This window comes from Colius striatus, chromosome 8, assembly GCF_028858725.1.
Source record: "Colius striatus isolate bColStr4 chromosome 8, bColStr4.1.hap1, whole genome shotgun sequence".
NCBI classification, from domain to species: domain Eukaryota; kingdom Metazoa; phylum Chordata; class Aves; order Coliiformes; family Coliidae; genus Colius; species Colius striatus.
Genome location: NC_084766.1, coordinates 23,604,173 through 23,620,356, shown reverse-complemented (window position 1 = coordinate 23,620,356; position 16,184 = coordinate 23,604,173). Strand labels below are relative to the sequence as shown.

At 36.9% G+C, this 16,184-nt stretch overlaps 1 protein-coding gene across 1 annotated transcript in view; it reads left to right on the top strand.

Moving 5' to 3' along the window:
• The first annotated feature begins 266 nt into the window (after positions 1-266).
• The window catches only part of LOC104563462 (adhesion G protein-coupled receptor A3), a 289,529-nt gene continuing 273,611 nt past the window's right edge, over positions 267-16,184 (top strand). The window contains exon 1 of the mRNA XM_062001296.1: positions 267-492. Coding sequence (XP_061857280.1) covers positions 272-492 — 221 coding nt within the window. The 5' untranslated portion in view covers positions 267-271. The remainder of the gene's footprint in view (positions 493-16,184) is intronic.

Genomic DNA, 16,184 nt, shown 5'->3' with positions numbered 1-16,184 from the left:
GGGAGAAGGGGGCCGGCCGCTGGTCCGCCCAGCGCTCGAGCTGCGGCAGGAAAAGAGCGGCGGCTCCTTGGAGAAGCAGAAGGAGGCGGAAGGGGGGGTCCCTCCGAGCGGAGCCGGCCGCAGCGAGAGGCGCGGCGGGGCGGGGCGGGGTGGGCGCAGGAGGCGTGGAGGGGGATCGGCGGCGGGCGCGGCGCGGCGCGGAGCGGCGGGTGCGGGGCGCGTGCCATGCGCGGCGCGGCGCGGCAGCTGGCGGCTTCCTGGCTCGCTCAGCATGCGCGGGCTCTGCCGCCGCCTCTGCCTGGTGGCCGCCGTGCTGGGGCTGTGCGGGGGCAGCAGGAATTGCCCCGACCTCATCGTGGACCGCTGCCTGTGCGCGGCCGAGCGCGCTAAGGGGCCCGGCCGTCCGGCTCTCCGCATCAAAGTGGTCTGTACGGGCGGCGACTTGGTGGAAACTTTGCAGCCCGCCGTGCTACCCAACCGCACCGTGTCCCTGTGAGTACGGCCCGCGGGGCAGCGCGCACCTGGTGGCAACCGCCGCGGGAGCCGTGGCGTGGGGGAGCACTGGCCCGAAGGAGAGGCGGGAGGGGGATAAGTAGCCGCGGGCACCGGGGGACCCCTCGGCGCGGCCGTGTCCCCCCCGTGCAGGGGCGAGCGGAACGGCTACGCGCAGATTGTGACTCTGTCCTGGCTTTTAGAAGTAGGTGAGTTTAGCATGTGAGGGTGGTTTTTTTCCTGTGGGTTTTTGTTTGTTTGTTTGTTTTTGTTCTCAGTTTGGAAACTCTCGCAGGCGTTTCGGTCGAGCTGGGGAAGCTGGGCTTACCCTGATGTAAATTTCATACTGCTCTGTATGGTGGTTTGGAAAGTGTCAGTGCGGGCAGAACTGATGGAGCCCGCTGGTGCACCTTTCCGCCGGCGGCGGGATGGGCTCAGGCTATCCCGTCAATAAATGAATGGTGTCAGTAATGGTAACCGGCCCTCTGGAGTTTTGTGTAATTAAATGGTTTTCCCCTTCTCTCTCCTCTCAGTAAAGTTTGGAATCTATCTATCTTTCTTTCTTTCTTTCTTTCTTTCTTTCTTTCTTTCTTTCTTTCTTTCTTTCTTTCTTTCTTTCTTTCTTTCTGAAAAAAATGCTCTGCATTGTAAGTCAAGTAGTACAACTACTTGTTACTGTATCATCATGTATAAGTGAAAATAATGTCCCTGTCATAGACTCAAGGAGTAATAGCTCTATGACATTTACCCTTTAGATCACGCACATATCAACAGATCTTTTACTGTTGAATTTAGTTCTGTTGACGTTTCCTGCTGTGAACATCTCCACTGTTCCACTGCATTTTCTTTAAGTCAACACTTTTAGGAGACAACTGGTAAAGATAGTAATTTATAACATCTGGGGAGCTTGTGGTTGTACATGTACAGATGTGCTGTGTATGCTTCAGGTCAGTTTTAGCTATAACTGTTGAGTGACTTGATGCTGATTAGCTGTATGCTGATTTGGGAAACTTTTTGCTTGTTAATATATATGATAGAATAACTTTATTTCCTGCTAAATTTTAATTGGTTTAGAAGTAAATTATTCCAGCAATGTAAGTTTTGACCTAGATGATAAATTCACTACTACTTTTGTAGTTTGTATAACTGCAATATAACTGTTACAGTTTGTGCTCCCCTTAAAGCATAATATGTTGAAATCTTGGTCAGGCAGAAACCATTTTTTTTTTCCCCATTGGCTAAAGATCTGTAAGATCTCTCATGCTCAGGATGTCTGCAAGGGTTTTTCTTAAACATTGATTTATGGAGTCTTACATAGATTATTATTTTTTTTTTTTTTAAGAAACTTCTCCTTTAATGAGGTAAGTACCAGCAGATGAATCCAGCTGACCAGAAGATCAATAGAAGCATGTATTCACTGTAATGAAAAGAAATTGAATTGGAAACAGAAGTGAGAAAAGATGAATGGGGGAGGTGGTGCATTTGAAGTGGGAGGTGGGAGGATTTGCTCACTTATACATGTGGTTTAAGGTACCAATAACAAACTTGATACTGTTAAACATGTATGTTTCAGGTAACACTTGCTTATACTCATTAGAAAGATACTGTGTTGTTTGTGGATTTTTTTTGGTTAAACAAATAGCCATTGACCTGAGAGCTGATTAGCGGCCCTTAGTTGGTATAAAGCATACAAACCATTGGTGTGGGATATATTTCTCGTGGACAAGTACAGCGCCATGTATCACCTAAACTTATCCCTTTACTTTTATGGTCTTTATTCTCAGTATTTTTTTTTCTTCAAAGTATGTACATTTAAGGCTAAATCTTGAAGGTAAAAAGGAAAAAAAGTTAAAAATCTGTGATAGAGACATAAGTTTCAGTAGCTGGAACATATAGGTGATAATTTGATATAGTATGTCAAAGGTTTTTCCAGGAGAAACTGTTTTTGAGAAATTAAATTACACTTGTGAGATTTGTCCAGATGTGGAAAATGATAAAAAGATCAGACACTAGTACTCTTACATTTGTTTTTGTAGTTGCATGAAAGACCTGGGCGAAAGAGAATATTCATGTAGATACTGCCTGCTTCCATCCAGTTTTACAGGCCCACAGAGAGGGGGAGAGCTTAACATATGGAATATAACCTTTCTGATTGCTTTAATAATTAAGAAATACAGAGATGAATAACAGGATGTATATTCAGATGCAGTAACACTGTAATGAAACAATGTAAAAGTTTGGGGCAGATAAAATAATCTTGTCATACATATAGAGGGATGCTGTTTTCCTGGTGCTATTTTCTTTTGGAAGGGAAGATTGAGGCCAAACTCTTCTAACTGTTCTGCAAAGATGGCAGAGGAACTACGTCTGCTATTGTCTCTTAAGCTATTAAGAGATGAAGCTATGTGTATACGTTTCATTTACATGCTAGGTAATGTTGCTTATCTGCAAATTTAAGAAGTTACAACTTGTTAGTTTAATGTGGGGTTTTTTTTCACCTAAGTGATGGACCTTGGCTTCTTTACAGCATACGTGTACTGAATGTACTGCTGCTGAAAGTATTTCTGACACAGTCACATACAGTGACCAAACGACTGTGAAGTTACTGACGAAATGCTTAGTCTTGACAGGTGTGGACCAATTATTTCCAGCTGATGAGGTGAGGAAGTTTTCATAGTTTCTTTGAAATCATATGAACACTGGAGCTATTCAGTACTAGCTGAATACTCCCAATAAGAAACAATCACAAATAGAAATAAAATCCAAATATAACCTGATAAAGCAGCTATCCCCCCTCTTTATTTTATATTAAAACCCAAAGCCAACAACAACAAAAATTGCTCTAGACTCTGTTTTGCTGTCTTTATTTAGTATTTTACTGCTTTGGAAATGGGATTCAAGGGCTTGAAGTGGATCAAAAGAAAAAACTTAGCTGTAGCTTCACAAAGTATTTCCATGTATCTTGTTAAAAAGAGTTCTAGCCCTTACTGATTTGCAACATGTATTTCTGTGATTTAGATATTGGGGCAGAGGAAGGATTACGGTTTTTTTCTTTTTTTCTGCCATGAAGAATACAGCTATTAAGTCACAAATTTATGGTATTCACTCTCCCCACTTCACACTTGGTAGGCATGGAACTGTAGATGCAACAAGGAGACTTGTCCCTTCAGAATAATATAGTTTTCTCAGTTTAGGCTTTATGGCCCCATACTTGGGATTTCTTATATGAAATCAAAGTTTTACTTTTTTTTTTTTTTTTTTTTATTCATTTGTGTGATTCAGTGTTTAAGGTGCAACTCCAGAGAAAAAGTTTGTTTGCAAGTTTCTTTTTCTTCTTTGCCAACAAATTTTAGTTGTTAAAGTTTTGACTGTCTGGATGAGATTTGGGCTATATGGAACACAGCAGCTCGAACTGCTTTTTGCAATGCAGAAGTCCCACACTTTAAAATTTCAGGAATTAGCAGATTAGATGATTTGCTGAGTTATTCCATGTAAACTGGACAGTATATTGGTAGATTACGTACTTTCTGACTTTTTTTTTTTCCTGTCAAGTGCTGTTAAAAAGATTATCCTTTTATTTCTCAGTTTAATATATGTTTCAATATCACTGGCCAGAATATATTTTAAAGTTACAAATGCCATCATTTTCTGATAATAGCATCCCTACTTTTTTTTCTCCCCTCTCTCATTTCAAAAGGAAGTCCAACACTGGTGGTTGTTATTTTGACAAATTTTACCCACAGATACACCTGTGGAAGTTTACCGTTTCAACTGTCCTCATAGAAATGAAAAAAAAAGGTAATGTATGGCTCTTAATAATTTCATGTCATACAGGACTCTAGATTTTTTTTTTAATGTCTATGCATTTCTTCTGACTTCAAATCAGAGGTCATCTCAAATTCCTCAGATTCTCAATTTGAGAGTGAGGCTACATGACTCCAGTGGTATTTCATAGCCATAATATATATGTTGGGTTTTTATCTTCAAAGTATTTTACAGACATCAAGTAGTTTTCTGAAGGGACAATTGCCCCACTTTTCTCTGTCCCAAAATTACTTTTGTGTCACATTCATTTATGCCATGTCCATAGGAATTTATTAAAAGTTATTATATTACTGTATTTGTTTCATGACCAGTCTTGTCTTTTACACTCCTATATTCAGTTTGGGGTATATCAATACAGTTTATTTAATACAAGCATCTTGCTGTAAAAATAGATCGCAAAAATGTCAGGTCCCCAAGAGCTTAGAGTTTAAGCTAGCCAAAGCAAACACAGCAAGAATTGAGGAAAGGATGAACAAAAAATGTTATTTGGTAATTTTATTTTCCCATCTTAAAACTCATATATTTTTCTTTATTCGTATGAGATCTCACATAGCATTACTAACTTGTAAATAACAGCATTATTAAAGAAGGTAGGCTAACTTTCATTACAGAGTCTCTCACAAACATTTTCACCTTGGTTAGCTTCCTATGTTCACTCAAAGTGGCAGAAAAATTGAATAAAAAGCAGATTTCCTGCTCCGTTATTTATGTGTATATACATATTTATACATGCTTTCTCCTGAACTCTTAAAAAAACCCTCAATCAAACAAAAACCAGTTTGTTGTTATAAAAGAAACTCCTAACATAAAGCAAACTGACATAAAATACACATAAGACTTGGAAGGTCTGGGACAGATGGTTAGAGAGAGCAAAATAAAGAGAGACACAGTAGGGATGAAAATTCTTTAGATATTAGTCTAATCTGCCTTGACATTTCATATTATAAATTCAATTAGAGTGGCCATAAAATACCACCTGAAAATATTTTGTTTTTCTTTGTTATTTCTGACAAGGAGACACCTGCACCTAAATTCTCTTGTCTGCTTGTTAGTAACAGGCAGTACTATGACCACTTTCAAGTTATGACTTTCTTTGGCTAAAGCTGATGCGTTGGCATTACTGGCAATTTCAACACAAGAGGAGGTGGAAAAAAATATCTGTTAAGGAAAATAGAACTCTCTTTGCAAATAATGTCCAAAATACAATAAAGACTGATTTAATAGTTACCATGTTAACTTTTTAAAGTTACATGAGGCATGCTGAAATTTCTTGCTCTCTTTGTTATTATTAAATGTAATTGTCCTAAGTTAAAACAGTGCCATATGTCTTTCTGGTGCTTCTAAATCCTCAGTGTCACTTGCTCTGAGGAAAGCAGTTTGTGCAAGAGAGCGGCACAAGAATTTTTTGGAAAGAGATCAGTCTATTTTACAGTGTTGAACAGTTCATTGATTTGGTAATTTCATGTAGAAAACATGTCCTTTTTTCTTCTGCATGGTGGAAAATTTGCAGTATTGTGATCTTGCAATTAGTTTCATTCCAGAGGTAAAAATAAACTGCTGAGGATAGACAGGAGGATAGTAATGCATGTGGGAAGGAGTTTTATCATCTAAGTGTATATCTAATACCTACTGAGAAGTCCTAAATGAAGTTGGGGTTTTATGATATGGTATAATTTGTCAGTTGGTTAGCTACTGTCCTTGTTTGCCTTAAGCAGGGAGAGATTTAGTATATGTCACTGACTCGTCTTTTTCTTTTTGGTAGGTTGACCTAATATTCATAAAACCTATTAAGTTTTAAGTATCAGAAGATATATGCAATAGAAATTTGTTTTTGAAGTGTAGATATGTCCGTCTGTTGCACGGAGGTAGTAGCTAAGGAAAAGGTGGTTTATGTGGAATTTGCCTTTATAGGAAGAAGCATGAGTTGCTGTCCCTTGGGACCCAAGTACTGTTAGCCATTAAAATGGTCTGTTCTTTAAAGATTTGAAAATATAGCTGCTCTTCTTTTTTTGGTTTGTTTGTTTTGTTTTGTTTTCCAAAAGGCATACTGAAATGCTTTCTAAAAATACGTTTTACTTCCCTTGTCTCTTCCAAATATCCTGACAGAACTGTAAGATGTGAGGTGAGTTGAAGAGTGGGCAGTGATGGAGTGATGAGGGGAGAGGTGAAGAAGGGAAAAAAACTTTCTTAAACCAGGTCTGAATAGCCAGGACAGGATCTGAACACTGCTATTAAAATGAAGCATTTATTATTATACACATTTTCTTTTCTTTTTTCTCCTGACTCTTCAGATGTTTAAAATAACAAATCTTAAATAATTGTTTGATGCTGGACAACAAGGTCATATTAATCCCTGTGACTCTGGAAGCACATTTATTCCTTTGCCATTAAGACAGACTCAGAAAATTTCTGGTCAGAAACAGAGTATTTGTCTGCTTTTTTGTGTGAAAGTTCTCCCTATCTGGGACCCTTCATCGTCACCAACTTTGTGGCTTTTGGATCCAACCACATTCCAGAAAGCTATCCCTACTTTCCTCACTGCTGTCTTATATCCTGATTTTATAATACAGAGCTGCCATAAATCTGAAAGTTAAAGGATAGAGAGTATCTTTACCAAGACTCTGCTCTAACAGGCAGTAGGAAACATACATTTGTGTGAAGCTTACACACTTCCTTCATGAATGTCTGATAATCAGAGCTTTGTGCTTGATTAGTTTTCACTACTCAGTGGTATTTGTACGTGTTTTCAAGAATTGCTGTTTATGCTATTTGGCTTAGATTTTTGAGGAAAAAATGCCTGTCGATTTCTCAGCTTCCTCTCTTTCTATCTGCCTGATAGAATATCCAAACCTTGACAGCAGTAGAAGCAAGCATACAAAACGGGAGAAGGTTGGATATGTGTTTCCCTAATCAGCTATGATTAACTTTGATCAATCACAAGTTTGCTGCCTAGTTCTAGTCTTCCCATTTGGCTAGAAACTCCATCTTATGAATAATATTAATATCTTTTTTTCCATCTACTTTGGCAATTATAGAATACAGAGAACACACAGTTCAGGCTTAGTTCTTACTTTTTTGGCAACATGCCATTCTTCACCCTTCTCTTAAAATCAGTTGCAACTGTGCTTTCGTGCCTGGGACTGATTTGTGAGTACTCTGAAGGTATGGTTAGTCATATGAAAACTCTGCTTTTACAGTTTCTATTAGAGTCCTACAGACTTGTTGACAGTTTCTTTTCTGTACTTAGCTGCACACAATCTTATCTGAACAACAGTATGTCAAATGTATAAACTGTTCTGCCAATAAAGTAAGCACACAGTGGCTTATGGGTATTACAGACGTATAAATCTGTGCAAAAACCTGAGATTTATTCCTAGATTGTATAGAATATAGACTTGCTGATAGCTATGCATAAGTAAGCAAATTTTTTTAAACTTGTATTTTAAGCTTTCTTTTGGTGAGTGGCTCTTTTGAAATGTCTATTTATCAAAACTCATGAAGATATAAAGGCACTGGCATTCATTTTCAACATACACGCGTTAAGCTTTGTATAACACAACATGAAGTTTAATGGATTTTCTGCTATTAAGTATCATTATGGCTTTTGAGTAACCTGATAAGGCCTCCAAATTCAAAATTATGGATGGACACTTATGGTTCTCCTTGTTTATTGAAGAATTACTGTGATTTCCTTCTAAAAGCAGCCAAGGTGACAACTCCCCATAAACCCCTTCTCTTCATGTTCTAGGATAGGCTGTCCCAGAGGGTGCATGTTTTATGGACAAATCTATACATTAGGAGGGTAATTTTTTTTTTGTGTGTAAATCACAGAATGGAAAATAAGTTTGAAAGTAGCAGTTATTGAATCAAGCCTGGTAAACTTGAAGAAAAGCATAGATTTAATTAAATAATTAAACACTTAACATCATTATATATTAGTAGTTCCCTAGCAACAGTTATTTAGATATCTGCACTACAATTTACTGTGCATGGTATCAATTTCTTTGAGAGTGGAAGAGTACAAGAGCATAACCTGTTTGTGAGCACCTTTACTAATTCAGTAGGTTTTTTGGAAATGTCAAAGGAAGTATATTGAAACATTAGAAAACAACTTGGATCCACAGAAAACCTACGAGCATTTAAGAGGAAGAGAGCAGAAAATCAGAAGTTATTACCAATTTTGAGCTATTGAATTTACCAGCACCCCTAACTCAGCATTAACGTGTCCTATCAGGAGAGCTTTGCATGCAAAGAAAAATGCTTAATCCTCCTTGTCTTCCATGGGCTACTCTCTGTGCTTGGATACATATCCCATTTTTCACAGAACCTTTTAATTCTGAACTTTTCTTTATTTTTCTGTTGTTGTAATTGTAATAATATTCATTCTCATTTTCTCTTTTTATCTGCATCTTATATTTTTTTTCTCCTTATACGTGTTGCAAACTCCTCAGGTCTCCTTTTGGTCCTATGGCATGATCCAGTTCTCTGCCACCCTCTATACTTTCACTGCTGTGTGCTGCAGCCTCTGCTTTCATCTCACAGTCTCCATCACTTCTTTAGGCTTACATGAGTTTCCAGTTCCTTCTATTCTAAACCCTCCATTACGCCTTCCCTCATCACCTTTGATCCTTGAGTCATTTTATCCTTCTCTTCTGAACTTACTGAGTGGAACTGAAATGAGTGAGGATATGGGTCCTCAGAGAGATCTGAGTTAAGTCCTGGAGTTCAGTGGTGCCTGGAATTGGGGCCAGACAGATGGAGTTGATCCTATTACACAACTTTCAAACAAGAAAAACGTTTGACTCTCTAGCTCTGTTTCCTTCCAGAGTTTATAATTAAAACTACAGCCAGCAGAGAAGTCTGAATGTGGTTGTGTGAAGTAGTAATTTTATATTAACTCACCAAACATAGTGCTGATGATCAGAAAGAACAGTCCCAATAATTGAATTTATTTTCCCATCACCAGCATTGTATGTTGTTTAGAAGGGAAGAGCAAAGCTTACTTCCCAGTTTTCTCTACACCTTTGTGACAGTATTCAAACAATATTACCACTGTCCTTTAAAAATTGTGAGATATGTATAACACAAATAATTACTGTGGTAAAGATAGTGATAAAGATGAAACTTTAATGAGAACTGCTTTTCTCATTGCAGTTCTTGAGCTGGAAAGCTAAACTTTTTGATATGTAGGCTCATCTGAGTTTAAGGGACTGCAGTTGTTTCTCCTATGATATAACTAGTATTATTCACATTTTATCATAAAACTGTTTCTTGAATTAGACCAAGGTAATGAACTGTTATAAGTTATGGCTGTAGCAGTTGACAAATCCATACTAATTTTGCAAGAGATGTAGTCTCCCAGCCACATATGGGATGCAGGAAAGGAAAAAAAGTCAAAATGCACAAAACAATACATTATTCCCTTGGTAATGAATGGCTTTAGTGCTGGACACATATTTTGTGAATTTTGTTATACCAATTTATTGATTCCTAGACTTATTTAGTACTAGAGTCTATGGAGTCATACGTCATCTCATCTATAGCCAGGTAATTATCTGTAGAGGGAGAATGGTAAAATTTTGTTGTGTGACTTCAGGTGACTCTTGCAGGTATGATATCACAATTGTTGAAAGGAATTTGAATTGCATTGTGCCCAGAAAACAGAGTCAAGCTGTGGCAGTATGACACAAGGTATTCAGGTAGCTGTTAAACTACTGGTTCATGTGAGAATATCCGTAGTTAGTTTCTTTCTAGGGAGTTTTTCCTTTGTGTTTGGTAACAATAGGCTCTCGGAAAGTTAGTCTTGGTTATATCACATAGGAGTCTAATGTAAGGAAGTTCCATACATTTTTCCTATAATTCTGGGAGACTGTGTAAAAATCTAAGTCCATTCAGTAAAAGCAGGAAGACATCTTTAAGGTTTGGTGTTTTTTTTTTCCCAATAGTCATGCTTTGCTTTGCTTTCTGGATTAGGTTTTTTTTTCCTTTAGCAACAATGCTCATAGGGTCCCATTAAACTCTTAGAACTGGAGGACTTGTCTTTTGTGGACTCTAAGTATATGTGAGGAAGAGCAGAGAAAGACAACATTTGAGATATCAATATCAGAAATGACATGTCATCAATTGTGGATGTTTGGTATTTATTTATCTGTATAATTTAACACATGTATTAAGTGGATGCCGAATGCTATTCATGTTAAAGACTTACCTGACATATTTATATATTTTCTGGTTCTTATGGAGCTGTAGCACGTATTACTAATGTCTTTGGGTTTGGTTTTTTTTCAGTTTAAACTAATGAAATCTGCAGAACAAGGGAAAGTAGTTTTTCTAATATTTCTATAATAAAAATATGGATAATGAAATTCTTAACAGTTAAAATGTGGAAAACACTTCACATTGAGTAATTTATTTTAGTACTACTTATAATTCTTTCTGCTTTCTGCACAATTACATGTTATAAATAACAATGCAAAGAGTCAACAGTATCGATCGATGAAGCAAAAAATATCCATAAGAGCTAAATAAATGTAATAAATTCTAATCTTCTGCATTTAAAGCAAATGTAGTTACCACTTTAAAGTACTTCATGCTTATTGATTATCATTATAAACCTGTTTCTAATAAACTATTCTTTCTGAACAATTCACACTAATTAATTTGTGCCTGTGTTTAATAGCTAGTCCATTAGTGAATTGGTCCATAAAATGGTCTTCATAACAATTTTACACAGCTAAACAGTAAATTGCTGACTAGGATGACATCTTTTTTGAATAAATAATACAGCAGTATTGCTAATTGGACAAAATGACTTTAAATTAAAATATCCTCCCTATTTTTTCATGAATTGTTAAAAAGACTAATGAAGTTTGTTACTTGAATCCCACTGTAATTTAATGATGTTGAAGCTTTTATTTTCTGTAGGTACCTTCTGAAGAATGAGAGTCAACTATTTGATATTATTATTATGACTGTTTCACAAATGGAATACTTGGTTACCAAGCTGTTTGGCAATGAAGAGGGATTAGATGCCAAGCCTCAGTTTGGAATAGATTAGAGCAAATAATTTTTTAATGTTAGCTTTCCAGAGTTCTGCTTTAGCTGAGGCAGACTAATTCTTTAAACAAAGTCCCTCAAGTAATCATTTATTAAATAGTACTGAAGTCAAGTTGCTTTTTTCATTCTTCTCTGAAAGTATCTGTCAAAATGGTGGTATTGAAATATACATTGAGCCAGTGGTTCCATATGATTGGTTTATAAGCCGTTTTGGTTAGTTGGTGTTTCCTGTTTGAAATTGGAATGACTAATAAAGCTTTGGAAGAAGCTTTATTTTTAGTTGAAGAACTGGGGCAGACGAGTTTCCCATCTGTTTTTACTTGTTGCTTTGCTGTTTTCTATGAATTTTCAGTTAATAATATTGTTTTGGAATCTGCGAAAATGTGATTTTTTTGGTTACACAACTTTTCATTTACTGTCATCTGGACCATCAATAAAAATGAGTGACTGTCCTGCACCAGACCAAATGGCCATGATATAACCCGGTATTGCATCTCTAGCTTAAAAGTGTTTAAAATAGGTGTCTAGGGTAGGGTACCAGGGATCTCACAAGGATCTTCTAGTCTCCATCCCAGTTCAGAGTTGTATCTCCTGTGCATTTAAGTTACAAAAATGGATCATTTTTCCACAGCCCAGTCGGGCTGCCTCTAGAAGCCATGCCAACTTCCTGCATTTGGGGCATCCATGCAAGAAGTACCACAGCTCTACTGCATCCTGGCAAGAATTGTCCTTCTGTTGTTTATTCCTGAGTATCAAGAGTTCAAAACTCCTTCTACTTTGACTCAGAGCTGATGTGGCTATCAGACTCAGGAAAATGGACTAGGTCTTTGGTGGAGGAAGCCGTCTCTCTCCTTTTCTCTTGTTATCAGAAGTCAATGTGAGTAAGCTGTAAGACAAGCAGATTAACTTCTTGAAATTTCATACTATTAATAGTATTCTTTCTTATATGTAATCAACATTCTGTTACGAAAAGAGAGCAGTGATAAAATTTTTTTTATAACCAAAATAATTACATTTAACCCAATCTATGTGGTGGCCTTCTAGGGAGAAACAAAGGAGACTCTACTCCTGCTTTTAATGTTTTGGACTAATGAAAAATGAATAAAAGCTTGAAGGCAGCTTTCTCATTGGTTGGCCTAGTTTTCTTGTGGCAGATTGATAGCTTTTCCTGCTTCCCTCTATATTCCTGAACAATAAATGGATCTTCAATTTAACTGGTATGTTGAGGCCAATATTTCGTGCTTTGTTTAGTGTTGGTGCTATGGAAAGAAGAGAGGAAGAATTTCTGATGAACAGAAAAAACCCTATTAAATTGCAATAACAGCATGCCAGTGAAAAGGTTTTAGAGGGAAATGGTTTTAAAAGGTATAAAGTGCTGGTCAATTGGTCCTGTCTACTATTTTTATAATCTCTTAAAAATAATTTTGATGGATATTGATTCTGACAATGTATATTTTCAGAAAGACTGCAATGTGGCTCTACTGAATGATAGCCACTTTACTCGAGTTAAGCTTCACTTTTGTCTGTCTTTGTATTCCTTAGTTCACAGCTGTAAGCCTTATAATATGCTAATAAGATTTTAGTAGATTTTATTACTTATTGAGTATTGGTCACTACTCTAGACAGGAAGGACATAGGTGAAAGAAACTAGAAGTGGAAAATTTCACATTTTGGGTTTGAATTTTTTGATTGAGGGGAAACAAAAAATATTGTCAATTTTATTTTAAGCCAGACTACACTTTTTAGCTAACCTAGAAGTCTTTTTGTAATGCTCCCTCCTTGAGATAGTCTCTCCTCATTGTCTCTGTGGGACATACATGAGGCAGATGCTCTCTGAACATCTATTCTTTTGTGTAGGCTGGCCACAAAACCTGTATTTCATCTCTGTCTCTGGGCTTAAGGCAGGCTGTTACACTTTCTCCTTTTGTTACTTTGTTCTGCATAATTTTCCTGATTTCCTGCCATCCTGCTGACTGTTTTTTTAATGCGTTTTTTGGGGGGCATGTTTTTTTGTTTGGTCATTTAACCTGTAAATTATAGGACCTGCCTTCCAGGAACTGAACAGCAGGAAAGTCCTCTCCTTGCGCATTTGGTAGGAAAGCCTTTGCTACTGTTGACCTTTCAGGGTGCCTATTGTCTGACAGATTTGACCCTAAAAGAGAACATAATTACAGATAGAGTTATAAGTTATTTATACCCTACCAACTGGATCAGTACTTCTTACAGTAGGACAAAGTGCTTAAAATTCAGATAACTTCTTCGCTGTATTGATCTGTATGGATGGTTTGAAGATTTACAGACCTCATAGAGGAGATCCTGCCCAGTCATCAGAGACAGATGTACTCTGCAGATCTGCCAAGCACTTTCACATGTCAGCCATGGCCACATTTCTCCAGACAGAAAGTCAGAATTAAAGAGTATCCTGTAGCCACAGAGGATGCTGATGGTTTCAGCAGCCCTAAATGAGGATGTCATTATAGGGAAATGGCAGTTCAATTTGAGCTTGCAAGTGTTAACTTCAAATAGTATTTTTGTCTGGTTTTGCTCTGCATTGTAATAGACATTATTCTGCAGGAAGACATTGATCACTGAACAAATAATGTTTTATTAAGGTTAGTTTGCCAGTGTTTAAAACAATAATGAATGATGGATGATGGTGAGACTATGAGACGATGTCTTGAAGTTACAAATACTACATTACCTCTCTTAGTCTTTTCTGGGTTTTTTTTGTGACTTTCTGAGAAGATTCCTGCAAAATCAAGATAAAATTCAGTATTGATAAATACTAAGTGAAAAAGGGTATGTGGAGCATTTTAATTTTACTTACACATTGATTAACTGAACTAGACATTTTCTATCTGCAAGAGTGATACTCTGGAGGTATGAGATCCTCTGTGAAGATGTCAGCTCAGCAGTAGTTAACATAATTAACAGAATGCTCCCACTGTGTAAGCTCATCGTTGTGCATCTGCATCTTGGACACTGTTTACACTTCTTGGTTCTCCCAAGTCAAAAAGGGCGTAACAGGACAAGAAAGGTACAGAAATCTGCAGAGTGATGGAAAAACTCATGTGTGAGGAATGGTGAATAGCTAAAAGAGTTTTATCCTGAAAACCTTTACAGTGTGTTAGAAGTGAATAGGAAAGGCTATTCACTGTTTTCCATAGTTTAGAACTAACAGATTATTGGCCTGGGGTTTCATAAGACATGAATAATAGAATAGCTACAGATCTTCTTGCTGTAGTTTTTATATTCATGTATCTTCTCTTGACCACTGTCTAGAACAGGTCAATGAGATAAATAGACTCCTGTCTGACCTGCTCCTGATGACTTTTATTTTTTCTGATTAGTAGATTTATCCATGTTCCAGATGGAAAATGTAAATTTCTCAGAAGACAGAGTTGGGGGGAATGATTACAACCTGGGGCAGCTCTGTAAAGTAACTGGGATCACTTGGCAAGCTGGACTCAATAGATCAACATTCATTTTAACATGGCCAAGACCATTGTCATTTATCCAGAAAAAAGAAAGTAGTTTGCACTTGCATATTTCAGAAAAGAGTTCCAAAATTATGTCACTGAAAAGCAGTTCATTTTAATGGTGCATAATCAGTTAAACATCTGTTCCTGTTGTGATATTACTAAAAGTGCACTGATAATATCCAAAAGCAGGGAATAAAAAGCAGAATTAAGGAGTATTAATTTTTGTTTACTACTACTGAGAAAAAGACAGCTAGAAAAATATGGTATAAATATATTTTAAAATTCAAGGATGACTTAAGAACTGGAAAATATGTGCTGTATCCTTAAGTATGTTCTCATAAATCTTTTTTACTTTTTTGAGATTAAGAAGTTATTTGATCATGTCCCATAGGTTTGTACACAGAAAATGCCTTGTATCAAAGATAGTTTAATTTGATAAATTGTGAGTTATAGTCACTGAGAGCTCAAACCAAGTGCATTCAGAGTAAAAATGGCAGCAGAAATCTAAGTAAGAATAATTAACCTTTGAAAGATCTAAGAACTGTAATGGATACTTCATTCCTTCCTAAATTAAGACAGACTATTGTAAAAGCTCAGGAAGAAGTTAGTGGCTTGACATGCCTTTTATGGGCAGAGATTTGTGACATTACATGACATGATCACATTGGTCTCTTCATCAAAATAAATGAACTGGTGAAAATCACGTTCTTGTATGTATTCACACATACTTACACAAATACTACTGAAACCATGATTTCGGTGTTTTTGGGTATAGACATAGAAATATGAAAAGAATCTATGCAGTGTTTCTTTCCACATGGGAGAAGCTGCCAATTTAGTATAATACATGTAAAAATCTGACTTTTCTAAATACAGAAGTAGAATCATGGTAGTATCAAAATAATTTTGTTGACTGTACAGTAGTACACTGTGTTTTTGGAAATACTCAGTACTGGATAGTTTCCATGTGCCTTTGGCTTGATGTTGGCAAACGTGTTCACCAGGTGTAGTTCATCTGTGAATAACTCTTCTACTTTGAGTTCTGCCAAATACTGTGACTTGAATTTAACTCTTAAGACGTCAAACGTAGGGATTTTAGTGGTGTTTGTTTATCATTTGATGTTACCCAACTGATTAAATTTCTCCTTCAAATTCAGTCCTCAGCACTTTGCTTACAAAGTATTGATAACAAAAAATTGTTTGCATAAGAAGTTACAGTTTAAAAATAATCAGAATGTGACTACATGCTTATTTAATGAACTGTATTTCTGTTTTCCCTGTCTGTTGCTGCCAGTATGATTTTTATTGGGTGTTGGGTGTTGGTAAAAG